The 25996-nt window shown below is 39.4% G+C and overlaps 1 protein-coding gene across 1 annotated transcript in view; it reads right to left on the reverse strand.

The window, feature by feature from the left end:
• The window catches only part of LOC124595659 (zinc finger protein DZIP1), a 282685-nt gene that overhangs the window by 117852 nt on the left and 138837 nt on the right, over positions 1-25996 (reverse strand). Inside the window, exon 11 of the mRNA XM_047134501.1 lies at positions 11065-11281. Coding sequence (XP_046990457.1) covers positions 11065-11281 — 217 coding nt within the window. The remainder of the gene's footprint in view (positions 1-11064; positions 11282-25996) is intronic.

A 25996-nucleotide genomic window follows, 5' to 3' on the forward strand; every position in this document is an offset into this window, starting at 1 on the left:
CTTCCAGAGGCTCAGTCCAAGTTTCATCTCCGTACAATTATCACGAGTTTTGAGAGCACCATCAGTGATGCTGTTACGCCATAAAGTTTTGTGTTAAACTTGGGGAATCCATGAGTGTTACCTGTGAAAAGTTTAAACAGGGCTTTGGGGAATGTTTCTTATTAAGAGCACAAGCTTTTTGCTGGAACAGATCATTTTTAGAAGGCCAAGAGCACATTGAAGATGAACCTTGTACAGCAAGATCTTTAACTTCGAAAACCAAGGAAAACATCAACCCTGTGCATGCTCTTGTGAGATCAGACTGATGTATGATGAGTGATTAGTTAAATTTAAACACTTTCACCATACAGCAAATTTTGACCAAAGATTTACACATGTGAAAAGTTTGTGCCAAAATGGTTCCGATAAACTTTACAACTGATTACAAGACTAACTGATGAAACCTGTGCTTTGATCTTCTTAATAAGATTGCCAATGACTACAAAATGTTTTGTCATGTGATCACAGGTGATGAATCCTGGATTTTTGAGTACAATTCTGAGTCAAGGTGACAAAGTGAGGAGTAGTACACTGAGACGTCTCCTTGACCGAAAAAAGCTCAAATGAGAAAATAAAAAATCAAACCAATTCTGATTTGCTTTTGTTTTTGGCAGTACGGGTATCGCACATAAAGAATTTCTTCCTCTAGGACAAACTGTTAATCAAGTGTTTTACACAGATCTTCTTGAAAGGCTCAAGAAAAATATGAACTGTGTGAGACCAGACACTGCAGACAAGTGGATGCTGCATCATGACAATGTCCCACGTCACACAGCCTCTTCCATGACAAAATTCTTGACCTCAAAAGGCATTCCTGTTGTTCCACAGCAGCACCCAATTCACCTGATCTTAGTCGTTGTGACTTTTTTCTTTTCCTAAAATTGAAAAATGTCTTAAAATAACATCAGTTTGAGACCCTGGAGAACATTCAAAGGAATGTGGCCCGTATGTTAAAAGGTCCCACCAGATGAAGCCTTTCCGTGCTGCTACCGAGACTTGGAACAATATCTTCGCTGGTATATAGCTGTTGAAGGGAACTACTTTGAAGAAGATGATGATGACTGGTTTGTGAGGTGCTCAACTGCACAGTCATCAGTGCCTGCAAAAAGTCCCAATTTGTTCAAAGTCCAATTTCTTTCTTTTCACAGTCTAATCTAGCCACTGTCACAAATGAGGATGAAATGATGAGGACAACACAAACAGCCAGTCCTCGAGCAGAGAAAAATCCCCAACACGACAAGGAATCGAACCCAGGACCCCATGATCCAGAGGTAGCAATGCTAGCCACTAGACCACGAGCTGCAGACGGAACTACTTTGAAGGGAACAGTGTTGCTGTCTGAAAAAAATAAAAACTTTTAGATAAAAAAATCAGTTTCAATACCCTTCTCACACGCCTTGAATACTGAAAGTAACAGAAGCTGCCTGGATTCTATGATCCCGACAAGGTGACTGACCATCCACTTCAAGTTCTTTCCCAAGCAGCTAACAAGGTAACACCACAATAACTACTCAGGCATGTGCAGTCCTTCCCAGGTTTTAAAAGTGGAATTAAAATTGCCTCTTGCCATGAGTTGGGAAAGTGTCCTGTAGCCCAAATGACGTTAAAAAGCATGAGGAGGATTTCTTTGCTCCACCCTGTGTGGTGCCATAACATATTACAATGGATCCTGTCATGACAAGGTGATGTGTCACAAGCCACAAATAATGGAGAGTCCACCTCCCACAGGGAGAAGGGACTATTGTATTCTTCATCAGTAGAGGAATTGAAGTCCCTACTGCCTGCCCTCTGCAGCCACTCAGTAGCATCAGAAACCTGAATCCTGATTGGAATTTGTTGTAACTGTGGAAAAATAGGCTGCCATAGTCTGGGCAATGTCTTGTGGGTTGGTCTGTAGTCTTCCACTCCTCACTACAGCAGCCACTGTGTGGTGGTCCCACCTGCTTTATTTATTTCATAGAACATTTGTTGTTCTTGGTGTCGGCATACTGCATTGCTACACTGGCTGAAAAATGGAGTTTGTAATTTGGACAATGACTACTGTAAATAATGTAGCTGACATACGCACAGTTGTGTTTCACTGTCTTTTATTTTCACTGTTTACAACTGCCCCAATATTACACAGTTATATGACCAGTGCACTATTGTTCAACTTTCCATAAGCCTCATTAATAGTGTGCAGGCAAACCTCCACGTACTGCTACAATAGTTTACTATTGAACATCTACAAGCAGTAAAAACCTAACCACATAGTTCACAATTCTTGAAGAATAGAAAGGTACATATGGAACAGACACTGTCATTGTTTTTACACATGGCCTAACTGTTTAACACTTATTCCACTGTTAATCGGAAGCATTGTTGTTGTCCTAACCAACACAGATTTCTCGTCTGAAACTTGGATGTGGACTGACTGTCTTATGACCAAAAATCGGGCCCTTATATATCATCACAATAATAGGCCCAAAAACTACACACTGTTTCAAGATAAATTTAAATAAATTACAATTTAAACTTAACTCATTAAATTAACTGATCACATCAAAAAACTCCGTCTTTTTAACAGTTTCTTCTACAACAAGGTTTAGGCCTAATTATTTGTTTAAATGATGAAATTAACATACATCATTATGTGAACAATGCTTCTGAAAAACTGTTAATTACTTTGGAATTAATGAAGGGCTGGCTTTGCTAACACGTTTTCGAATAGAGACAAATAAATACTTTAAGATTACTAATATTTCGTCTTCCAAATGTTTATAATTAGTACATAGCTTATATTTGTTTATCAGTCAACAATAGAATTTAAGTTATGAAACAATTACTGATTTTGTCCTATAATGAAAGATACTAACTAAGAGTAGTCAAAATAAATTATAAAATCAGTTACAAACATAAAACTAAGTACAAAATTAGGCCTGGTTTTTTAAAACTACGGGCCAATCTTACTCTTTTATGACAATGCAGATTATATTCACATATGTTAATGGTAACTAGTTAAACATGAAAAATGAAATTAAGGAGGCAGAAGGCAAAACAAGAGGGTTATTACAATTATCCCAGCCTGCTTCGTCACAACTGGGCACCTACCTCCTCTTCCAGAAATCTGCCTGATGGTCTCCCATACAATTAATGGAATGATTGATAGGGCTCAGGAACTGTTGCCACAATCTCCCTTTACTGTCCCTAACAATTCAGCAACATTTCGCATCACTACCGAGAGACTACGAGGTTCTCTGCTGTTGCCCAGGGCTTGAAGCTATGCGCAGAGGGCCCTCTTGTTCCTGCTTGCAGAGCAGCATTTGTCCAGCCACCAAGGAACAGGCTGCCTTTTCAACTGACCCGAACACTGCAGAATGGATGCCTCATTGGTGTGGTGGATTATTTTGATAATATAATCCACCCATTCCTGGACACTGTCACAATGATCGAACACAGAATGTGGGCTGCAAAGTGGCCAGTCTATGCTACAGAGCACCCAATGCAGTGGTTTTCTTTCAGGTGCCACTCTGTCTGGCAGGTGAATTCAGATCAGGAACTTATGCCTCACAAAATGATCACAATGACAATATTTGAGAAATCAGAGTTAATACTGAGACTTACCAACTATCATTCTTTCCATGCACCACTCGCAAGTGAAACAGAGAATCAAGGATCAGTCAGTGGTAACAGAAGTACCCCTGCCACACACCATCACGTGCCTTTGCAGTACTGATGTAGATGTAGGAAGTGATCGCTTGAGCAAAAGTCTTCAACCATTTCCCACTGAGCAGCGTGTCCAGTGGCTAGAGAGCATACCGACAGATTGAGTACAATGAACGACCATGTTGCATTGCTGAGGTGTGTGTGCTCTATTCCATCTTCAACAAATACACACACACGAGAACATGAGAATGCTCTCAATTGCTCTGCCCCAGGGGCAGCTGACTTAGAGCACCAAAGCAAATTGTGTGTGTTAAAATTACCACAGAGAAGGAAAGGTCAAGGGAGCTGAGTAAGGAATCCACTGGGAGCCCCTCTGTCAAGCACATCATAACGGAAAGGAAGAGTGAATATAGTGTTAACTTATGAAGCACATGTACTGATACAGTGACTGATTCTGGCTGGTTGTGAGGGAGAGAAGTGAGGAGGGTAGTTGTTTCTTACGAAAAAAGCCTCTCCTCCTTAGCTCTCCTCCACTAAGATCACCCTTTTCTTGGAGAATGTAGCCACATATCTTGCAGGTATCAGAAAATTTTAAATGTGTCTCTTCAAGACAGATACACATTGATTTACTCTGAGCTAATAGATGCAGTTCCTCTAAATGTGTCCTATACCTCTTAACTATAGAAGCCATCTTAATGGTGAGGTTTTCCTCTGTCTTTTCTTCCCCCTGTCGTTTCTCTTTGGTCGAGAGGTTGCAGCAGAGGAGGGAGGGAGGGAGGGAGGGAGGGAGGGAGGGAGGGAGGGAGGGAGGGAGGGAGGGTGGTGTTACTTGAGGGACTTGCTGGTTTTCTCAGGCAGATGTCAATGTTCGTAGCATTGATGATGGTTAGCATCTGATCTGTCAGACAGGACCACGGTCATATGGTCTGATGGCTTCAGACTTCATCATCTTAGCCTGTTGGTTTTTGTCCTCAGTTTGGAGCTGGTGGCAAGGCCATTTTAACAAAGATATTTTGCTGTCTCTCTTTTATTGTCTACCATGAGAGTTTGCTATTCTTTCTGATATTAGATTCATTAGCCATCATTACTTCAGTGGTATGAGAGGTTGGTTGTGGGACTAGTGATGCAGGCTTGCAGCTGCACTGACAGGTTCATGTGCTCTGCTCAGCTGTCAAAGTCTGAGTACCAACACTAGTCTTCTCTACAGTCCGCTTTAATACTGAGGTAACTGGATACATGAAAGCAGGTGACTGTGTGGCCTTAAATGCCCCCCCCCCCTTTTTTTTGCAGGTTAGGAGATTTGTTGGGTGACTTTAATCTAATGTATTTTCTTCTCTTTCATGAAGACAGGACATTCCTTGCTCCAAAGCAGAACAGACTGGGAGCAATTGACATACACACTGGAGGGGCATTACATTAAATACTTGATTTATGGACAACGGGGCAGTGCATCTTTCACATGTGTTACACAGCCTATGGCGGTGTAACCCAGGCATTGAAATGTAAAGCAGCATACTGGATTAGGTACATAGGGCTTGACTTTCCACTTTCCACAATATATACAGGCAACTCTGGTAGATTGAATGTTGAATGACTTTGGTTGCTCATCATAAACACTTTTTACAAAATTCTGTTTTTTGGTGACACATTCGTTTTTCTGTTCCTGTTGGAGTTCCATGGTATCTATATCATTTTATCAAGTTGTAGCAAATCACAACTCTTTTATAACACTTTAGCCCAGCGTGCAGTAACTGTTGCTGTTGATAGCATATTCTCCACGTAGTTTAGCGTTCAAGAATTTGTTCACGTGGGAAACTTTCAGTGTCTCCCGCTGGAGTATATGATTATGCAGCCTCTTGAAGACTTAACTTGTCCTGGAACCCCTTCACGAGCTCTCCTTTTTTGAGTCATCCGTCTTCTGATTGGTTTGATGCAACCTGCCAGAATTCCTCTCCTGTGCCATCCTTTTCATCACAGAGTGGCATTTACAATCTATATCCTCAATTATTTGCTGGATGTATTTCAAATCTCTGTTTGCCTCTACAGTTCATATCCTCTGGAGCTCCCTCTAGTACCAAGGAAGTTTTTCTGTGATGTCTTCACAGATGTCCTACCATCTTGTCCCTTCTTTTTGTCTGTGTTTACCATACAGTTCTTTCCTCCAATTCTCTGGAGGACTTCCTCATTTCTTACTTTAACAGTCCACCTGATTTTCAACATTCTTCTGTAGCATGACATCTCAAATGCTTCAATTCTCTTCTTTTCCAGTTTGTCCACAGTCCATGTTTAACTAACATAGAAGGCTGTGCTCCAAACATACATTCTTAGAAATTTCTTCCTCAAATTAAGGCCTAAGTTTGATACTAGCAGACTCCCCCTGGCCAGGAATGCCCTTTCTGCCAGCATCAGTTTGCCTTTTTTGCCCTCCCCACTCTTACAGTCATGGGATACTTTGCTGTCTAGGTAGCTGAATTCCTTAACTCCATCTACTTCATGATCAATAATTCAGATGTTAACTTTCTTGCTGTTCTCAATACTGCTACTTCTCATTACTTTCATCTTTCTTTGATTTATTCTCAGTCAATATTCTGCACTTATTACCAAATCTGTAATTCTTCTTCACTTCCACTGAGGATAACAATATCACAAGAAAATCTTATCACTGATATCCTTCCACCTCGAATTTTGATTCCACTTTTTAACCTTTATTTTATTTCTGTCATTGCTTCTTTGATGTATATAATTGACAGTAGGGGTGAAAGACTACATCTCTGTCTTACAAACTTTTTAATCTGGGAACTTTACTCTTGGTCTCTCACTCTTATTATTCCCTCTTGGCTCTTGTACATATTGTATATTAGCCATCTTTCCCTACAGCTCATCCCTATTTTTCTCAGAATTTCGAACATCTTGACATTGCCAAATGCTATTTCGAGGTCAACAAATCCTATGAAGATGTTTTGATGTTTCTTTAGTATTACACCCATTATCAATCGCAAAGTCAGAACTGCATCTCTGGTGCCTCTCTCTTTCTTTTCTAAAGTCAAACTGATCATCATTTAACACATCCTCAATTTTCTTTTCCATTTTTCTGTATTTTATTCTTGTCAGCAACTTGGATACATGTGCTGTTAAGCTAAATGTGTGATAATTCTTACACGTGTTGGCTCTTGGAATCTTTGGAATTGTGTGCATAATGTTTTTCCAAAAGTTTGATGCTATATCACCAGTCTCATAGAATCTACACATCAATGTGAATAGTCATTTTGTTGCCACTTCTCCCAATGATTTTAGAAATTCTGATTGCATCACTTCTACCTTATTCATTCTTAAACTCATCCAACGCTCTTTTAAATTCTGATTCTAATACTGGTCACCTATCTCTTTCCTGTTAACTTCTGTTTCTTCTTCTGTCACAGCAGACAAATTTTGCCTCTCACAGAGGCCATAAATATACTCTTTCCAATTATTCACTCTCTCCTCTGCATTTAACAGTGGAATCCCAGTGTTACCACCCTTGCCTTCAGTTTCACCAAAGATTGTTTTGCCTTTTGTATAAGCTGAGTCAATCCTTCCGACGATCATTTCTTTTTCAATTTCTCCACACTTTTCTTGTAGCCATTCTGCTCTAGCTTCCCTACACTTCCTATTTATGTTGTTCCTAAGTGACTTGTATTTCTGTATTCTTGAATTTCCATGAACATTTTTGTGCTTCCTTCTTTCATTGACCAACTGAAATATTTCTTCTGTTACTCATGGTTTCTTTGCAGTGACCATTTTTGTACGTATGTTTTTCTTTCCAGCTTCTGTGGAGGTCCTTCTTAGAGCTGTCTATTCCTCTTCAATTGAACTGCCTACTGAGCTATTTCTTATTGCAGTATGTATAGCCTCAGAGAATGAATCTTCCTTACTAGTCTCTTTCAACATTTGCCTACTCTTCATCATTACTAAATTGTGATCTGAGTCTATAGCTGCTCCTGTGTAGGTTTTACAATCCAGTATCTAATTTTGGAGTCTCTGCCTGGACATGATGTAATCTAACTGAAATCTTCCCATATCTCCTGGTCTTCTCCAAGTATACCTTGTCCTCTTGTGATTCTTGAACAGAGTATTCACTATTATTAGCTGAAATTTATTGCAGAATTCAATTAGTCTTTCTCCTCTGTCACTCCTAGTTGTTGTTGTTGTTGTTGTTGTTGTCTTCAGTCCTGAGACTGGTTTGATGCAGCTCTCCATGCTACACTATCCTGTGCAAGCTTCTTCATCTCCCAGTACTTACTGCCTCCTACATCCTTCTGAATCTGCTGATTGTATTCACCTCTTGGTCTCCCTCTATGATTTTTACCCTCCATGCTGCCCTCCAATGCTAAATTTGTGATCCCTTGATGCCTCAGAACATGTCCTACCAACCAATCCCTTCTTCTTGTCAAGTTGTGCCACAAACTCCTCTTCTCCCCAATTCTATTCAATACCTCCTCATTAGTTATGTGATCTGCCCATCTGATCTTCAGCATTTATCTGTAGCACCACATTTCGAAAGCTTCTATTCTCTTCTTGTCCAAACTATTTATCGTCCATGTTTCACTTCCATACATGGCTACACTCCATACAAATACTTTCAGAAACGACTTCCTGACACTTAAATCTATACTCAATGTTAACAAATTTCTCTTCTTCAGAAACGCTTCCTTGCCATTGCCAGTCTACACTTTATATCCTCTCTACTTCGACCATTATCAGTTATTTTGCTCCCCAAATAGCGAAACTCATTTACTACTTTAAGCGTCTCATTTTTCTAATCTAATTCCCTCAGCATCACCCAATTTAATTCGACTACACTCCATTATCCTCGTTTTGCTTTTGTTGGTGTTCATCTTATATCCTCCTTTCAAGACACTGTCCATTCCATTCAACTGCTCTTCCAAGTCCTTTGCTGTCTCTGACAGAATTGCAATGTCATCGGCAAACCTCAAAGTTTTTATTTCTTCTCCATGGATTTTAATTCCTACTCCAATTTTTTCTTTTGTTTCCTTTACTGCTTGCTCAATATACAGATTGAATAATATCGGGGATAGGCTACAACCCTGTCTCACTCCCTTCCCAACCACTGCTTCCCTTTCATGTCCCTCGACTCTTATAACTGCCATCTGGTTTCTGTACAAATTGTAAATAGCCTTTCACTCCCTGTATTTTACCCCTGCCACCTTCAGAATTTGAAAGAGCGTATTCCAGTCAACATTGTCAGAAGCTTTCTCTAAGTCTACAAACGCTAGAAACATAGGTTTGCCTTTCCTTAATCTAGCTTCTAAGATAAGTCGTAGGGTCAGTATTGCCTCACGTGTTCCGATATTTCTACGGAATCCAAACTGATCTTCCCCGAGGTCAGCTTCTACTCGTAGTACCAAGCCCATATTCTCCCTTAAACGTTTCTTCTACTCCTTCCCCTACAACAATATCCCTGTCCCCCATGACTATTAGATTTTCATCTCCCTTTATGTACTGAATTAACCATTCAATATCCTCACACACTTTCTCTGTCTCTTCATCGTCAGCTTGTAACATTGGCATGTGCACCTGAACTAATGTTGTAGGTGTTGGTTTGCTGTCGATTCTGATGGCAACAGCCATATCACTGAACTGTTCACAGTAACTCACTCTCTGCCCTACCTTCTTATTTATGACAAATCCTACTCCCATAATACTATTTTCTGCTGCTGTTGATATTACCCTATACACATCTAGAAATCCTTGACTTCTTTTCTTTCAGTTCAATGACCCCCCCACCCTACGTCTAGTCTGAGCCTTAGCATTTTCCTTTTCAGATTTTCTGGTTTCCCTACCACATTCAAACTTCTGAGATTCCACACCCCGACTCATAGAATGTTATCTCTTCACTGGGTATTCAATCTTTTTCTCATGATCACCTTCCCCTTTGCAGTCCCTTCCTGGAGATCCAATGAGGGACAAGTCTGGAATCTTTTGCAAATGGAGAGATCATCATGACACTTTTCTATTACAGACCACTTGTCCTGCGGATACACCTTATGCATCTTTAATGCAGTGGTTTCCATTCCTTTCACTATCTCATGCCGTTGATCACTGCTGATTCTTTGGTCTTTAGGGGCAGTTTCCCACCTCAAGGGCAAGAGTGTGCTCTGAACCTCTCTCCACTCCTCTGCTCTCTGTGACAAGCCCATTGGCTGAATGGGGTGACTTCGTATCATGGAAGTCTTTGGCCACCCTTGTAGGTGAATTTTATTCAGAATTTCAGCAGTGGCAGGGTTCAAACCCAGGACCGAGGATGTGTTGATTATTAATCAAAGACACTACCTATAGACCACAGTCGCCAAGAGCTTTGCAAATGTAGAAAGCTGACAACTTTTCAGAGGAACCTTTTACTCATTTAAGAACAGTATGCACATTATCTACCAAAGAGTGTGGTCTGCTTCACTGCTCTGTTGTACATCCACCAACATACCAGGTGGACTAGCGACACATGGTCTTTTAGGAGTTGGGGTGTTAATACTGCCCAACGGACCACCAAAACAACAGGGAGTAGAAAAAATGATTTAGGGTTCATGGAAATCCCACGCGTAACTAGGGAATTAAGTGTATACCCAGACAGAGCCTGTTTCTCTGCGTAGGCCTGGTGTGTGTGTGTGTGTGTGTGTGTGTGTGTGTGTGTGTGTGTGTGTGTGTGTGTGTGTGTGTCCCAGTTTGGCAAAATAGGGACGAAGTGCCAATTTCAATTTCTTCCCATCTTTTCTTTTCTTTTCCTTCAATATTCTTTCACCATTTTATCATGTCTCTTTTTTTCTTTCTTCAGACCACTTCAGACCTATTCCCTAACTGCTCCTGCCCTTAACACTTTCTTTCCAAAAATGTTTTTTTCTGGTGCTTCTGTCTTTACATTGCGTACATCTAAAACTTTTTTAACTTCTCAAATACAGCTTCTTGTTAATTTTTTTTCCCACAGACACTTGAATATATGTTTTATCGGCATATTGTCATTTATACCATATAAATGTCCAAATATTATCAGTCTTCTGTTCCTCATTTTTTTCTATATTTTGTAAATATGTATTACAGTTTATTTTCTTTTCTTTTCTGACATGTTCTACACTAGTAATCTCCTCACTATTGGTCTACAAAATAAACTGTATATCTAAGCTAATTTTATGAGAGGGAAATGGCTAGGAAGATGATAATGATGAATATTTGAGAAAAGTTGGTTTGAAAATGCCATAAATATTAAAAATAAAATTACAGAGTCATCATATATCTACATGAATACTATTTCTTCTGTATGTTTCTATTAATGAAATATTTATTAATAAGAAAACTATACACAAATAAGTCATTAAATTAAAGATAATTTACTTGAATTTCCAATGTCCTCTGATTGGTTCAAACCATGTGCTTTTCTTTTCACACGGTTTATGATGCTGTCAACTTGCAAAGACCTGGGATTCCTCACAGCAGCTGTCTTCTTTGTTGAAATATCATCTCTCAATGTTTTTGTGCCATTAAGGGTAATGAGTCTCTGTCTGACCTTATTTAGTAAAAATTCTCTGACTTTGAAGTAATCCACATACCTCTGTAAAATAAATCATCATTTTCATCAGCATCACAATCATGTAGGCACAGAAACATATACACACAAGGTTAATGAAGCATATTTTGAATTTCTCTTTTCTTGTGATAATATTTAACTATTCAAGAAGTATTTTGATAAAGGTATATACGATAATTCAGTAATTATATTTTGAGTTTGAAGAATGATTCATTCACACATTGCACTCCATATAGCCATATAGAGAGGATCCTCAACTATGAAGAAAGGGACAAAATATACATTATCATAGATGTAGATCATGATGAAGTGTGTCTGTTGATTCCATTAAAAACTACAATGCTTGGAGAAAAATCTATCTATACACTCTCAAAGCCACCTTATGGCAAGTAGTGGACAGTACTTCGAGATTCATTTTTCCTGTCACGATCATCATGTGATATGTTTGTTGGGGGAGTATTGTGCTGCCCGATTCTTCTTGTAGTGTAAATCCTCAGAATATTACAGTAAACCTTTCATAGCACACAATACTTCTCTTGCAGCATCTGCCACTGGAGTTTAATGAACATCTCTGCATTGCTCTGCCGCTGTCTGACAAGACACTGATGAAACATTCTACTAGTCTTTAGATCTTCTCTGTCTCCTTTCCTTCTCTGTTCACTGCTATTCCCACTGCAACTGAAAATGCCAAATGGTTCTTGGTTCTAAAAGCTTTCAGCAGTGATGTACCTTCGATTTATGATTTTTTTCTGGTACTAGCAGTCAATATCAAAAACTACTAGCGGATAGGGGAATGCCTCCTAGATATAGGTGGTACTGAAGAAATGAAATACTCGGGGCGGACCAAAACTACTAGTAGCGTCTGTTCCCACAGTGGGCGGCTACAAAAGGCGTCTGCTCCACATGTCAGTGGCGGCCTCAACCAATCTCCTGATCTGGAAAGTCAGGTTGTAGTCGGCAGCATGCCATACATCCAACTACTAAACATTATGATGGTACAACGAGAAAAATCTCATTACCCCGGGCCCCAGTCAATAGACTGGGATTGTCGTGAGCATCGGATTCCGGGGGCTCACGGACATCATGAGAAGAATCGGAGCTTCTCAAACTCCCTCAAGACCAAATGCAAACACTACATCGGCACACTCAACGTGAACACACTGATGAAGACAGGAAAGATGAAACAACTGACAGACACTCTCGAAAAATTTCAAATCAAAATATGTGCACTGCAAGAAACACGATTCACAGACGAAGACCATTTCAACACGGAGAATTTCAGAATATACAAAGGAAAACCATCGAGACAACTGAAATACCTAAGGCTTTTTGGCACAGGATTTGCAGTACACAGGTCCATCACAGACAGCATAATCGACTTTTCGTCACCAAACGAAAGAATCAGCACCATCACAGTGAAATCAGCCAATAAATCCTACACAATAATCAACGCACATGCACCAACTAATGACTACAACAGGAAAAACCCGGACGAAATTGATGACTTCTGGACGACAATGGAAGAAACTATCAGAAAAATTCCTGCACATAGAGTCAAAATAATACTGGGAGACTTCAACGCCAAACTCGGAAAAGAAAAGATATACAGACATATCACAGGAAAACATACTCCACACAAGGACACCAAAAAGAACAGAAAACATCTGATAGACTTTTGCAAAAGCCACGACCTCGCCATTATGTCAACAAAATTCAAGAAACCAACACGAAAACTTACCACATGGAAATTCCCCAGCGGAAAGCAAGAACTACAAATCAACCTCGTAATAGTGCAGAAAGACTCACAAAAAGAAATTTTGAACATAGACACCCGTAAAGGCTACTTCGACTCAGACCACCACCTACTACAGATCAAGATTCGTCTTTTGCCCAAGAAAAAGCTCCAGAAGAACAAAATTGTTAGACCAGATCCAGAATACGTTACTTTAAACCAGACACAAATATTACACAAAATTAAAATGGAGAAAACGACAGACTGGACACAACTTTCACGAAGAATCCGAGAGGCCATGAAACTAGCACAAGCACCACGCACACGGAAACACTGTTGGTGGAACCACACATGTGACCAAGCTACTGACCAACGAATCCGTGCATGGAAAAACTTTAGTAGCCATAAATCCCAAGAGAATTGGATGAACTTCTTGAAAACACAGAAGCAATCAAGCACAATCATTCGCAGTGAAAAACGACAGTATGACAAACGGCGACTGACAGAGATCGAATCGGACTTCATGAAGAACAATACAAGAAACTTCTACAGAACGTTCAGAGAAAATATGACTGGATATCAACCACCCAACTTGTGCTTCAGAAGACTTGATGGAACCCTAGAAACCAATACCAAAAACAATTGTGACATTCTGGCAAAGTACTTTGAAAAACTGCTCAACACGGACCCCCCCCCCCCCCCCCCCCCCCATGGAAGAAATGATGACAGAAACGAGCACATACAATCATCGCGGAAATCTGGAAGTTACAAGACCCAGAACTCACCAAAGACATCCACAGGATCTTGGAAGACATCAGGAAGACCATGAAAATTCCTGACGACTGGAAAACTGCCCTGATACACCCACTACACAAAAAAGGTGACAAGACTGATCCGAACGACTACAGAGGAATATCCCTACTACCGGTCACATACAAGATCCTCTCTAAAGCTTTACTGAACAGATTAGAATGCCAGACCGACCACTTGATTGGGGAATACCAAGCAGGCTTCCGTAAAGGGCGGTCTTGTGCAGAACAAATTTGGAACCTGAAAATAATTTTACAACACAAACAGAACCTGATCATTACCTTTGTTGACTTCAAAAAGGTGTACGACTCTATCGACCGGAAAACTCTCTTCAAAATTCTAGCAGAATACAAAGTAGACAACAGAACACGGGCTATCATAGAGCAAACTTTAACCAACACAACCTCCAAAGTAAAGTTCTGTGGGGAACTATCAGGGCCCTTTGAAATTCACACAGGTGTCCGACAAGGCGATGGCCTCTCACCTCTCCTTTTCAATCTGGTGTTAGATAAGGTCATAAAAGAATGGGAAACATCACAACAGGGGATAACCTTAGGAAACCTACATATTAAATGCCTGGCTTTTGCAGACGATTTGGCGATTGTCACGAAAGGTATAAAGGAAACAAAAGACGCTATTGAAAAACTGCACGAAATCGCTTCCAAAACTGGACTACAGATCTCTTACGAAAAGACACAGTTTATGAACACAAAGAAACTCTCATCTCGGAACACAAAGTATGGCACGATTTACAAAATGGCAAACTTCAAATACCTCGGTGAAAAACTACAAATGAGTGGACATAACAGAGACTCAAACGAAGAAAGAAAGACTAAACTGGACAAGGCATACAAAGTAGTGTGGAATCATTACAACAAGAAGTCTATCTCACAAAAAGCCAAATTACGCCATTACGACACGTTGGTGCTCCCCGAGGCACTATATGCAGCAGAGACCACACTAATCCTAGGGCATACACGTATCAGACAACTAGAAAAAGTAGAACGGAAAATACTTAGGAAAATATTTGGCGCAACTAACAACAATGGAATTTGGATCAAGAAACCTACAGAGGAACTGTACAAACATACGGAGACAATCACAGAAAAGATTAGAAAACGCAGACTACAATTCTATGGACACCTATACAGAATGCCATCACACAGGCTGACCAAACAGATCTTTGACTGGGTAACCACTAGAAACAACAAATGGGTGGCAGAGGTAGAAATCGACCTGAACCAACTCAACATAACAGCAGACACAATAAACGACAGAATAAAGTTCAGAAACATCATTAAGAAAAGTAAACTACATGAGATACAATGTGACAAACAAACAGGCATTAAATGGACCGAAGAACGCAAGCAAGATCACAGCCAGAAGATGAAAGAAATATGGGCAACCAAAAAGGCAGTCAAGATGAAGCCGAAGACACAAAGCCGACAAGAAGCATGGACAGAGGACCGGAAACAGAAACACAGCAAGAAAATGAGGGAAGTTTGGGCAGCAAGGAAGGCAGCAAAAGGAACTGGCCATGTAGTTTAGTCAAAATGCGCTCTTTAAGGGCAAAACACCAATAATATATATATATAAGGTAAGTCTTTATATATATAAGGTAAGTCTTTCCGCTCCCGGGATTGGAATGACTCCTTACCCTCTCCCTTAAAACCCACATCCTTTCATAGTATGAAGGCTTTCACGACCGAATGACATATCTTCTGGTAAACCTTCTGGGATGTAAGGTCATGGTTCATGAAACTCTTCAGCTCCTAACATTTCGTCCAGAGCTGCGCTGGACATCTTCAGAGGGGTGTTTCTCCTCCGATGAGTCTTGCCGACTGACGGGTCGGATGTCTGAGAGCGACTTATATATCGTAGAAAGTGGGCGTGGCCAGAGTTATACGTGATATGCAGAGATAATCTTTGTCAGAGATAAAACTTAACTATCGATCGTAATCTCGTCACGGATAAAACTGTCTAGCAAGTCTGTAGTGCTACTGTCCAAATATCACTAAGTTTCATGGTCTTTTCTTTCCGATTAAAATTATCCCTATGTTTATCCCTTTATTTACTATGATTCCAGTTAATGAAGTTATGGATTTTATAACGGATATTTTTCCAGAAGATCTGACTACTCTTTTCAGACATTGTCTTACTTCCTGTCAGTTCCAGTGGAATAATGAATTTTATGAGCAACTTAAAGGCGTAGCAATGGGTAACCCATTGGGTCCTGCAGTAGCTAATTTCTACATGGAGAAATTCGAGCAGTCAGCCTTGGAAAAAGCAGATAAGAAACCATCTCGCTGGTATCGGTATGTAGACGATACATTTGTGGTCTGGCCACATGGTAGAGAAGCCTTAAACGAATTTTTTGATTACCTTAATAATATAAATCCAAGAATACAGTTTACCATGGAGAGAGAAAATGACAACAAAATACCGTTTTTGGATGTATTAGTTATGAGACAGACAGATGGAAGATTGAAACAACAGATTTTTAGAAAAATAACGCACACAGACAGATACTTACATAAAAACTCTAACCACCATCCACAACAAAAGAGAGGTGTGATTAAAAGTCTCGTTGACAGAGCCAGACGGATTTGCACGCCGGAGTATCTAGACACCGAATTAAAACATCTGAAGCACGCTTTTGAGAAAAATGGCTACTCAAAGAAAGAAGTAAGCAGAATTCTGCACCCAAACAACAAAAAGCCTAAGGACAAGCCCGAAAAACGATGGAAGAATACAGTCTCTCTCCCTTTTATAAAGAAAGTAACGGATCAGATTGGAAAGATTTTAAGTAAACATGATATTAGACCTGGTTTTAGACCAACGAAGAAAATTTGTGGCCGGTCTGTAAAAGATAAACGTGCTCCTCTGTCAGCCAGAGGCATGTATAAAATTCCGTGTACATGTGGTAAAGTTTATATTGGAACAACAAAAAGAAGCGTAAATACACAGTTAAAAGAACACAGAAGTCTTTGCCGATTAGGAAAAACAGATAAATCGGCTGTAGCAGAACACGCTTTTCAGTCAGGAAATCATCAAGTAAGTTTTCCGAAACAAAAATTTTATCTACGACGATGAACTATTACCCACGGCTTTGTAGAGAAGCAATTGAAATATATATACATAGGGATCATTTTAATCGGAAAGAAGAGACCATGAAGCTTAGTGATATTTGGACAGTAGCACTACAGAATTGCTAGACAGTTTTATCTGTGACGAGATTACGATCGATAGTTAAGTTTCATCTCTGACAAAGATTATCTCTGCATATCACGTGTAACTCTGGCCACGCCCACTTTCTACGCTATATAAGTCGCTCTCAGACGTCCGACCCGTCAGTCGGCAGGACTCACCGGAGGAGAAACACCCCTCTGAAGATTTCCATTGCAGCTCTGGACGAAACGTTAGGAGCTGAAGAGTTTCATGGACCATGACCTTACATCCCAGAAGGTTTACCAGAAGATATACCACATCCTTTCGTCTTTCCCTCTCCTTCCCTCTTTCCTGATGAAGCAACCGTTGGTTGCGAAAGCTTGAATTTTGTGTGTATGTTTGTGTGTCTATCAACCTGCCAGCGCTTTCGTTTGGTAAGTCACATCATCTTTGTTTTTAGATATATATCCCGTGTATCTTCTCCCCTTTCCATGAAACTGAATTGTCCAATCCCACCCTGCTGTTCAGATACTGGATGCAGTTTTGTTGAATCCTCCTTGGAACCAATGCACTGGATCCCGAGTGATATGCAATTACAATATCATTCCCTTTAGCAAAGAAATAGCTCCATTTTTAAGTTTCTTTTTAAAAAATTGTTGAGATGAAATGAATGTGGTTAATGGACTCTTAATAGTTTGTTCATCAGACTACAATACCCTAATTGCACCCAAAACCAGAAGTTACAGAAGCCAGGGTGCAGTTTTATCCGCAAGCTCAGCAAGCTGATATTGAACATTTCAAGCAGTGTGAGTGGAAGCATCATCAACTTGGAAGATGCAGTTCCCAGCTAGGAATTGTTCTCACAGTAATGAATGACATAATGACCGAGTCATGAAAGTTTGCCAGAACAATCAAAAATTGTCTAAGTGCCAATTTTAGCAGTAAGCTTTGTGGCTTTGGTTGAGACTTACAGCACCAAGAGACAAAACCAGTCACTTTCACCAGTTCGGTATGTGACTATATGCATTCAACAACTCCCAATGTTATGATCACTGATTGCAAACTGGACACAATAGGTGACTCAGTCACGAGCCATTTGTAAGGCCAATTATAGCAACAGTAACTGGCTTCTTTCACGATTCATGATTTAAATACCATATTTAGATGTTACTTTGGGTACCCTAATCATTATACAGTATCAGGCCACTGTGGCAATTTGGTCTGGTAATTGGATGAATCATCTATTAATAGCTTGAAGATACAAGCCTCGTCCACCTTTTATACTTATGTTAAGTGGATCCCAGATTCAAGTAATAAACCAGTGTGTGTGTTTTCGGCATAACTGTGTAAACTTGTGAAGAACAAATAAAAGAAACATGTGAAGAACAATTAAAAGCAGACCAGAAGCCAACGCAGAGTCTCAGTTCCATATCAACACCATATCTACCTCACTGGCCTGACATCTAAGTCATTTTGTACTGTCTCTCACCACAGAGACCTAAAACATCTCAGCCTGACCTTTGTCTCCATCCCAACTCTGCATATATCTACTCCCATGCCAAAGATGGCAGACCTAAAATCCTACATCACCTTCAATCTAATTTTGGGATTCAAATTTTGCAAAGCATGTCGGGTTACGAGAATGAAGATGGTATGTTAAAATTCATTTGATATGTACTACAAGTAAATCTTCCTCCCAGTGTAACTACATGACCCAATTTTAGTACTCCTTGTACTATTAATGTCTCTACTTTGTATTACTTTGATTTACAAGAGTTTAGACAGCAGTTTCTCTACCACGAATCTTGTGGCACTGTCACAGCAGACTCAAACAAAATGTTTCCATTGTTTGGCAACAGAGTTTTATGCTCCTTGTCCAACTAAATTCTCCTCTTTTATTTATGTTTTACTAGTGAGCTGACAAGAAAAACCCTATTGTGAATATTTTCTTCATGCAACTCCCATCAAATCATTTACTCAAAAACACATACATTCCTCTGTCACTTCTGTAGCAGTAGTCTTCTAATATTAGAAGTAACAATCATCCCCAATATCCTGTCCTTATCAGCAGGTAATGTTTTCCTTCTATTACTGTATTTAGTAGATCAACTTTACTAATGAACTCTGTAGTCTGATGAATTCTTCAATCAGTTGAATATCTTGTTTGATGTGTAACAATGTTTTGACAAGTTTCGTATTTGCCATCTTCAGGATATGCCTAGTAACAAACTTTGTGCAGCACTGCTGTATGTTGTCCAATTTATCACATTTAATTCTAAAGTGATGAGCCAAAACATTATGACCACTGCCCACCACAAGACTGAATGTCACCTGGTGGAGTTGTGACTATGTAAAGCAGTAAGAAAAGTCTACAAGTGGAGCAGAGAGAAACGGGGAATCATTCTAGTGATGATACGGACCACACATGGGGAAGTCACCCAACATAGCAACTTTGACAAGTGGCTGATTATTGTGGTCCAGTGTCTGGGAATGAGCATTTCAGAAATGTCATACCTGGCTGGCTGCTCATGTGCTGTGGTTGTGAGCATCTGTGGAAACTGGTGGAAGCATGGTGAAATCACAAATAGAAACCAGGTGTTGATTGTCATTACCTCATCACAGACTGTAGAATTCGGAGGCTTGCCGACTTTGTAAAGCAGGGTAGACAGTGATATGTGGCAGATCAGAAGACAGAGTATAATGTTGGTACTGAAGCAAGTGTTCCTTAGCACACTGTTCAGTGCACAGTGTTAAACTACGCAGCAGTCAACCACTATGGGACCCCATGTTGATTCGACATTGTCAATTACAATAGCAGCACACACAGTATCAATGAGATTAGACCATGTATCAATGGAAATGTGTTGCCAGGTCAATAAATCATGTTTTCTATTACATCAGGTCAATGTCTGAGTCTGGATATGCTGTCATCCAGGCGAATGGCTGCTCGACTCTTGCACATTGTCATTGACACAGGTTAGTGGGGGCAATATTATGCTACTGGAACATGAACCTGGTCTTCCATGCAGTCTGTGGTAGTAATCAAAGTCACCACGACAGCTGTGGATCATAAGAGCATTACTGTAGACTGCCTGCATACCTTCATGCTATATGTTTTTCTCAACAGCAAAGGTATCTTATAGCAGGTAAATATCAACGTCACAAGGCCAGAATCGTACTACAGTGGATTGAGGAGCATGCTGTGTATTCATACTATGCCTTTGCCACCAAATTTACCTGATATGAACCCTATGGAAAACATCTGGGATGTTATCATGCACCAGCTCCACACCCACAAACAATCAGCCTGTAATTTACACGATATGCATAATTTGTGTGTAGACATCTGGTGCCACATACCTCTGGAAATCTACCATGGATTTATTGACTCTACGCTATATAAAAACACAGCTGGGTTGCATTCCAAGAAAGCTGACCAACCTACAAGTGGTCATAACATTTTGACTCAGAAGTGTATATGTTGCCATGACTAACAGAGTCTCTGACTGTAACACTTTTTGGTTATGGGTTGTTGTACATTTGAGATACTGGGCAGCACTGATGCTTGCTTGCTTACTTGGTTTAAGGCATTATTAAGCTGGTCAGCACAGTCATGGGTGAGCTGACAGTTCCCTGACGTGCATAAGGGAGAGACCAAAACTGTACACATGTGTCAATGTGTAGGAGTTGGTGCACGAAACACAAATATTATTTATGAAAGGTGAATGCAATGAGGAAGTGTGTTCAGCAAATGAAACATAAAATATAAAAGCAGAATCTGTTTGAATGATCATTAACCATTTAGCGGGTGCACTGGTTTTCATAATCTGAGTGGGCGCATGGTGTGCTTTGTACACATGTAAAGGGTAGCTGTCTTTATGTTACCAAAGTAAACATGTACGAGCAAAATCACAATTTAATCTTGATTTAATTAAATAATGGTAAAATAAACTTATATTGTTTGAGCTATATCATAGTTTAACTAAACAATAATAAAACAAATTTCCATTATATCACTCTTGCAGTCTCTTGCACAGTAATGACCCAATCGGAGCATTAAACCGGGCAGTTACATCAGACCTCCACCAAACATTTATTCCATTACTAATTATCTGATAGGTAACTGATTAATTGGCGATTTGTGCTGCTAGCTCACAATCTGGGTCATTTTCTTACCACGATCGTGAATTTTTTTCTCACCTGGTTCGCTGTTTATTTTATATTACAGCTCCTCACTTGGATGTAGAACAACAAGCTTATCACTGTCTTAGAAGAAGCAATAATGAAGGAATAAAAGCAGGTTTGAAATTGTAAAACAGCAATGTAACAGTGAGAAACAATGTTATTTGTGGTTGGTGCACTTTATACGTAAGTGCACCCCCTCGAGGGTTAATAGTTAAATGGTATGTGTGTGACAATGCCCGTTGTGATTGTTACTGAGTGTGACAGTAACTTGCAAGCTAGATTATTCTAAAGCTGGCTATAACAAATACTATTTATTTTTTAAAGAGACCAGTAATTAATGCAGTAACTTGTTTGGAAGTAAATGTCAGAAAATGTGAATAATCTGTGTGAATTAGACTACAACTTGATAAATACATACCAATGATCTAACTGACAATAAATGCAGGATTCTTTGACCTTTATCACTTGTTTTACATCTGATAACGATTTGTTAATACAAAAGATAACCAAGTTGCACTGTAGTTCAGAGTACGTACTAAACAATAGCTCACACTATAACTGGCCATGAAAGTTACTTCAAAAGGTCAGAGGAAAGTAATGCATATTATTATTAAAATCATTCCTAGTAAAACACTGTGGTGTTCAAATCAACCTTTACGGTGAGCACAGCTTTACTTTACTAACTGAGCTTCATGTTTTCAGTTGCAGCTTTTGCATCTGAAATGCAAAACAAATGTTAGAGGCAGTGAGATATATCAGAGAAAAACAATGAATGACTATTAGAAGGTGACACTAACAGGGGTATATAATGACAATGTTATGAAAAGACTGCTACTCACCATATAGCGGAGATGTTGAATCGCAGACAGTCACAACAAAAAGACTACTACATACGTACAGTGGCAAACCGATCCTTCCAAAAATAGCAGATGCAACTTTACATGTTTAGTAGTCTTCTTGTTGTGCCTGTTTGCAATTTAACGTCTCTGCTATATGGTGAGTAGCAATGCTTTCACAATTTTGTCATTATTCCATCCTGGATTTTCCAGTTCTGATTTTGTCCAACAGCATTATATATGAAAGCAAATGTGGACAGGTGCTATGTGACGTGAACAAACTGAATTACAGTGAAGAATTATAGACCCTGAAAATGGAATGCAAGCTATCAAACTTCAATTTACCATCAGATTCACATTGGAGGAAGTCAACCACTGACCAGCAGAAGATAATGCATCAGTCTACACTTTCAATGTTGCACATGAAGTAAGGGTTGCAAAAATACCACATGCATTTGGAACAGTTTTGATGAAATACCTCCTCTCCACATGAGCAGTGCGCTAGTGCAAAACATGAGAGATGTGAAACAGTTAACAGAAATGAAACAGAATCAAGAAGCCACAGAAAACTGATAAGTACAACTAATAATGGGCATACAAATGCTGGTGTCTTATCACATTCCTGATTGGTCTGGATCCAGAGTTTCATAAAGAGGAATTACTTTGTTTTCACCTAGACATGGAAGTTCAAAATCTTTTTGATGCTGGCTGGACAAACCTTTGGGTCAAGCTTGTCATCCTTTGAGAAATTATTTTGCATTACAAAATCAGGCATTGTTGGGGAAATAGCTCACGTTGTTGCAGCCTGCCCACAGTGTGCCAACTATCAGGTGCCTCCTCGTACTTCTTTGTCACTGTGGCTGGATCCACAGCAGCCTTGGGAATCAACTCTCATAAATATTTGCACCAGAAGGCCTTCCATATATCCTAGTTACTGACAATTGCTCCTAGTTCATATTTCACAAATTTGAAGTTTTTTGTAAAAAAAAAAAAAAAAAATTAAAAAAAAAAATTGTGTTCGTCATGCCATGGTTCCTCCTTTCCGCCCTCAACAAACAGGGATGCAAAATGACTAGTGCGAACATTTAACACTATGCCATCCGGCGACACCACAGTGGAGTCGTGTGGATGGTATTGCTCAGTGGCCGGTGACACCATAGAGGTGTCGTGCGCAAAATAGAGGTCAAGAGCTGGTGACACCACAGTGGTGTCATGTGCATAGTATCGCTCAGTGGCCGGCGACACCACAGTGGTGTCATGAACACAGTATTGCACAGTGGCCGGCGACAACACTTTTGTATCTTTTGCATTCTGTTGGTGTTTTGTTTAGGTAACAGTAAGTTACACACGTCATCAAGTTTTTTGCTTCTATAAGTACTTGTGGCCTTTCATCATGGCAGACGAAAGAGACGATATGATTATTTACGACGAATGCGTGAGCATCTTGTCTGAAGTTCCGGACGACTTGGCCGATTGGGAAGAAAAGACTGGATACAGAAAAAATGAAAGTGAAGCAAAATCATCACAAGATAGTGAAATACATCGAAGAAGAATTTGGTGAACGCCACGGTTGGCAACTGATTTGGATGAATTGGACGAAGAAGACAATACACAGTGGTCGGACTTTGATTTACCGAGGACCAATAATGAATTTGAAGGATCTCCGGGTCCAAACATATTTCCCAAAGATACATAGAGTGTAGAGGATATTGTAGAATTATACATTAGGAACAATCTATCTGAATATATTAGCAACGAAACCAACAAGTACTACAGTCAAAATTGCAATATAAGGAAACTGGATTTAAAAAATGTCAAATTTGTCGATGTTACGGGACCCGAACTTAGAAAATGGTTTGGGCTTGCTATCCTTATTGGAACTGTAAAAAAAGCAAGGATCGATGATTATTGGTCAATGAATTCATTGATAGACACACTGATATTTTGCAAAACGATGTCCCATATCCGATACAGACAAATATTATCACTTTTTACATTTTTCCAACAACAACAATAAACGGGATAATGCCGACTGGCTTTTCAAAGTGCAATTTGTAACTGATTATTTTTCCAAAAAGTTTAAAGAACTTTTAATCTAAGTCAAAACACTGATGAAGGAATGTTACCGTGGCGTGGACGATTAAATTTTAAAGTTTACAATCTGTCAAAAATTACAAAATATGGCATACTCATTCGGATGCTGTGTGATTCGAGAATGGGGTACATCTCCTCATTGAAAATATATTCCGGTGCTGGACAGCCTTTAGCAAAAACAGTGGTGGAATTATTGACACCTTCTTATCGAAAGTGGCATCACCTCTACATGGATAATTATTATAACAGCGTAGAACTTGCAGAGAAGTTACTTGAAAAGAAAATTTGAATTTATGGAACGATATGAAAAAATACAAGATTTCCGAAAAAATTAAAGCGCACAAAAGTCAATGTGTGTGCAGATTGTCATCAATGGAAAGGTGAAGTACTTCCACGGGTATGGAGAGCTTTGAAAACTAAAATGATACAAATGATCTCTACAAAACATAATGCCACTTTGACTGACACTCAAATAAAATGTAGAAAAACCAATTACACAATAAAAAAACCTGAAAGTGTATTTGACTACAACAAATACATGAAGGAGTGGTTCAGGCAAACCAATATTTGAGTTGTTACCCCATATACAGAAAAACTATAAAATGGTCAAAAAAGGTTTGCATGTAACTCTTTACTTGTTCATTATTTAATGCATTCTGTACATGTCAGTATTTCAATACACAACACAAGAGTCTCTCCAATTTCATGATTTTTTATTAAAAGTGTCCGATTCGTGGATAAAACACCATGTACCTGCATCTGAGCAAAACTTTGAGGTTGCCACTACATTGTGTACGTCTCATCATGATCCAGTTGACAGACTTTCCAGCCACATAAACCAACACCAACTAATACTTATTTCCAAAACGAAAACAAAGAAACTGCCATTTATGTTCCAAATACAAAAAAATAAGAACAACAAACTTAATGTGCAAGTCTTGTGGAGTTGCATTACATCTTGGAGACTTTTGCTGCATATTATATGAAACAAAATACTAAGTACCAAAGACAATGGAAATCAACAAAGATATGAAAGAAACAAATTTTGTATTTATTTATATATGTTGTTGTTGTTGTGGTGGTGGTGGTGGTCTTCAGTCCAGAGACTGGTTTGATGCAGCTCTCCAAGCTACTCTACCCTGTGCAAGCGTCTTCATCTCCCAGTACCTACTGCAGCCTACATCCCTCTGAATCTGCTTAGTGTATTCATCTCTTGGTCTCCCTCTACGATTTTTACCCTCCACACTGCCCTCCAATACTAAATTGGTCATCCCTTGATGCCTCAGAACATGTCCTACCAACCAATCCCTTCTTCTAGTCAAGTTGTGCCACAAATTTCTCTTCTCCCTAATTCTATTCAGTACCTCCTCATTAGTTATGTGATCTACCCATCTAATCTTCAGCATTCTTCTGTAGTACCACATTTCGAAAGCTTCTAGTCTCTTGTTGTCCAAGTCTCTTGTTGTCCAAACTATTTATCGTCCACGTTTCACTTCCATACATTGCTACATTCCATACAAATACTTTCAGAAATGACTTGCTGACACTTAAATCTATACCCAGTGTTAACAAATTTCTCTTCTTCAGAAACGATTTCCTTGTCATTGCCAGTCTACATTTTTTATCCTCTCTACTTCGACCATCATCAGTTATTTTGCTCCCCAAATAGCGAAACTCATTTACTACTTTAAGCGTCTCATTTCCTAATCTAATACCCTAAGCATCACCTGATTTAATTCGATTACATTCCATTATCCTCATTTTGCTTTTGTTGGTGTTCATCTTATATCCTCCTTTCAAGACACTGTTCATTCCGTTCAGCTGCTCTTCCAAGTCCTTTGCTGTCTCTGACAGAATTACAATGTCATCGGCGAACCTCAAAGTTTTTATTTCTTCTCCATGGATTTTAATTCC

Source organism: Schistocerca americana, chromosome 2 (genome assembly GCF_021461395.2).
Source record: "Schistocerca americana isolate TAMUIC-IGC-003095 chromosome 2, iqSchAmer2.1, whole genome shotgun sequence".
NCBI classification, from domain to species: Eukaryota; Metazoa; Arthropoda; class Insecta; order Orthoptera; family Acrididae; genus Schistocerca; species Schistocerca americana.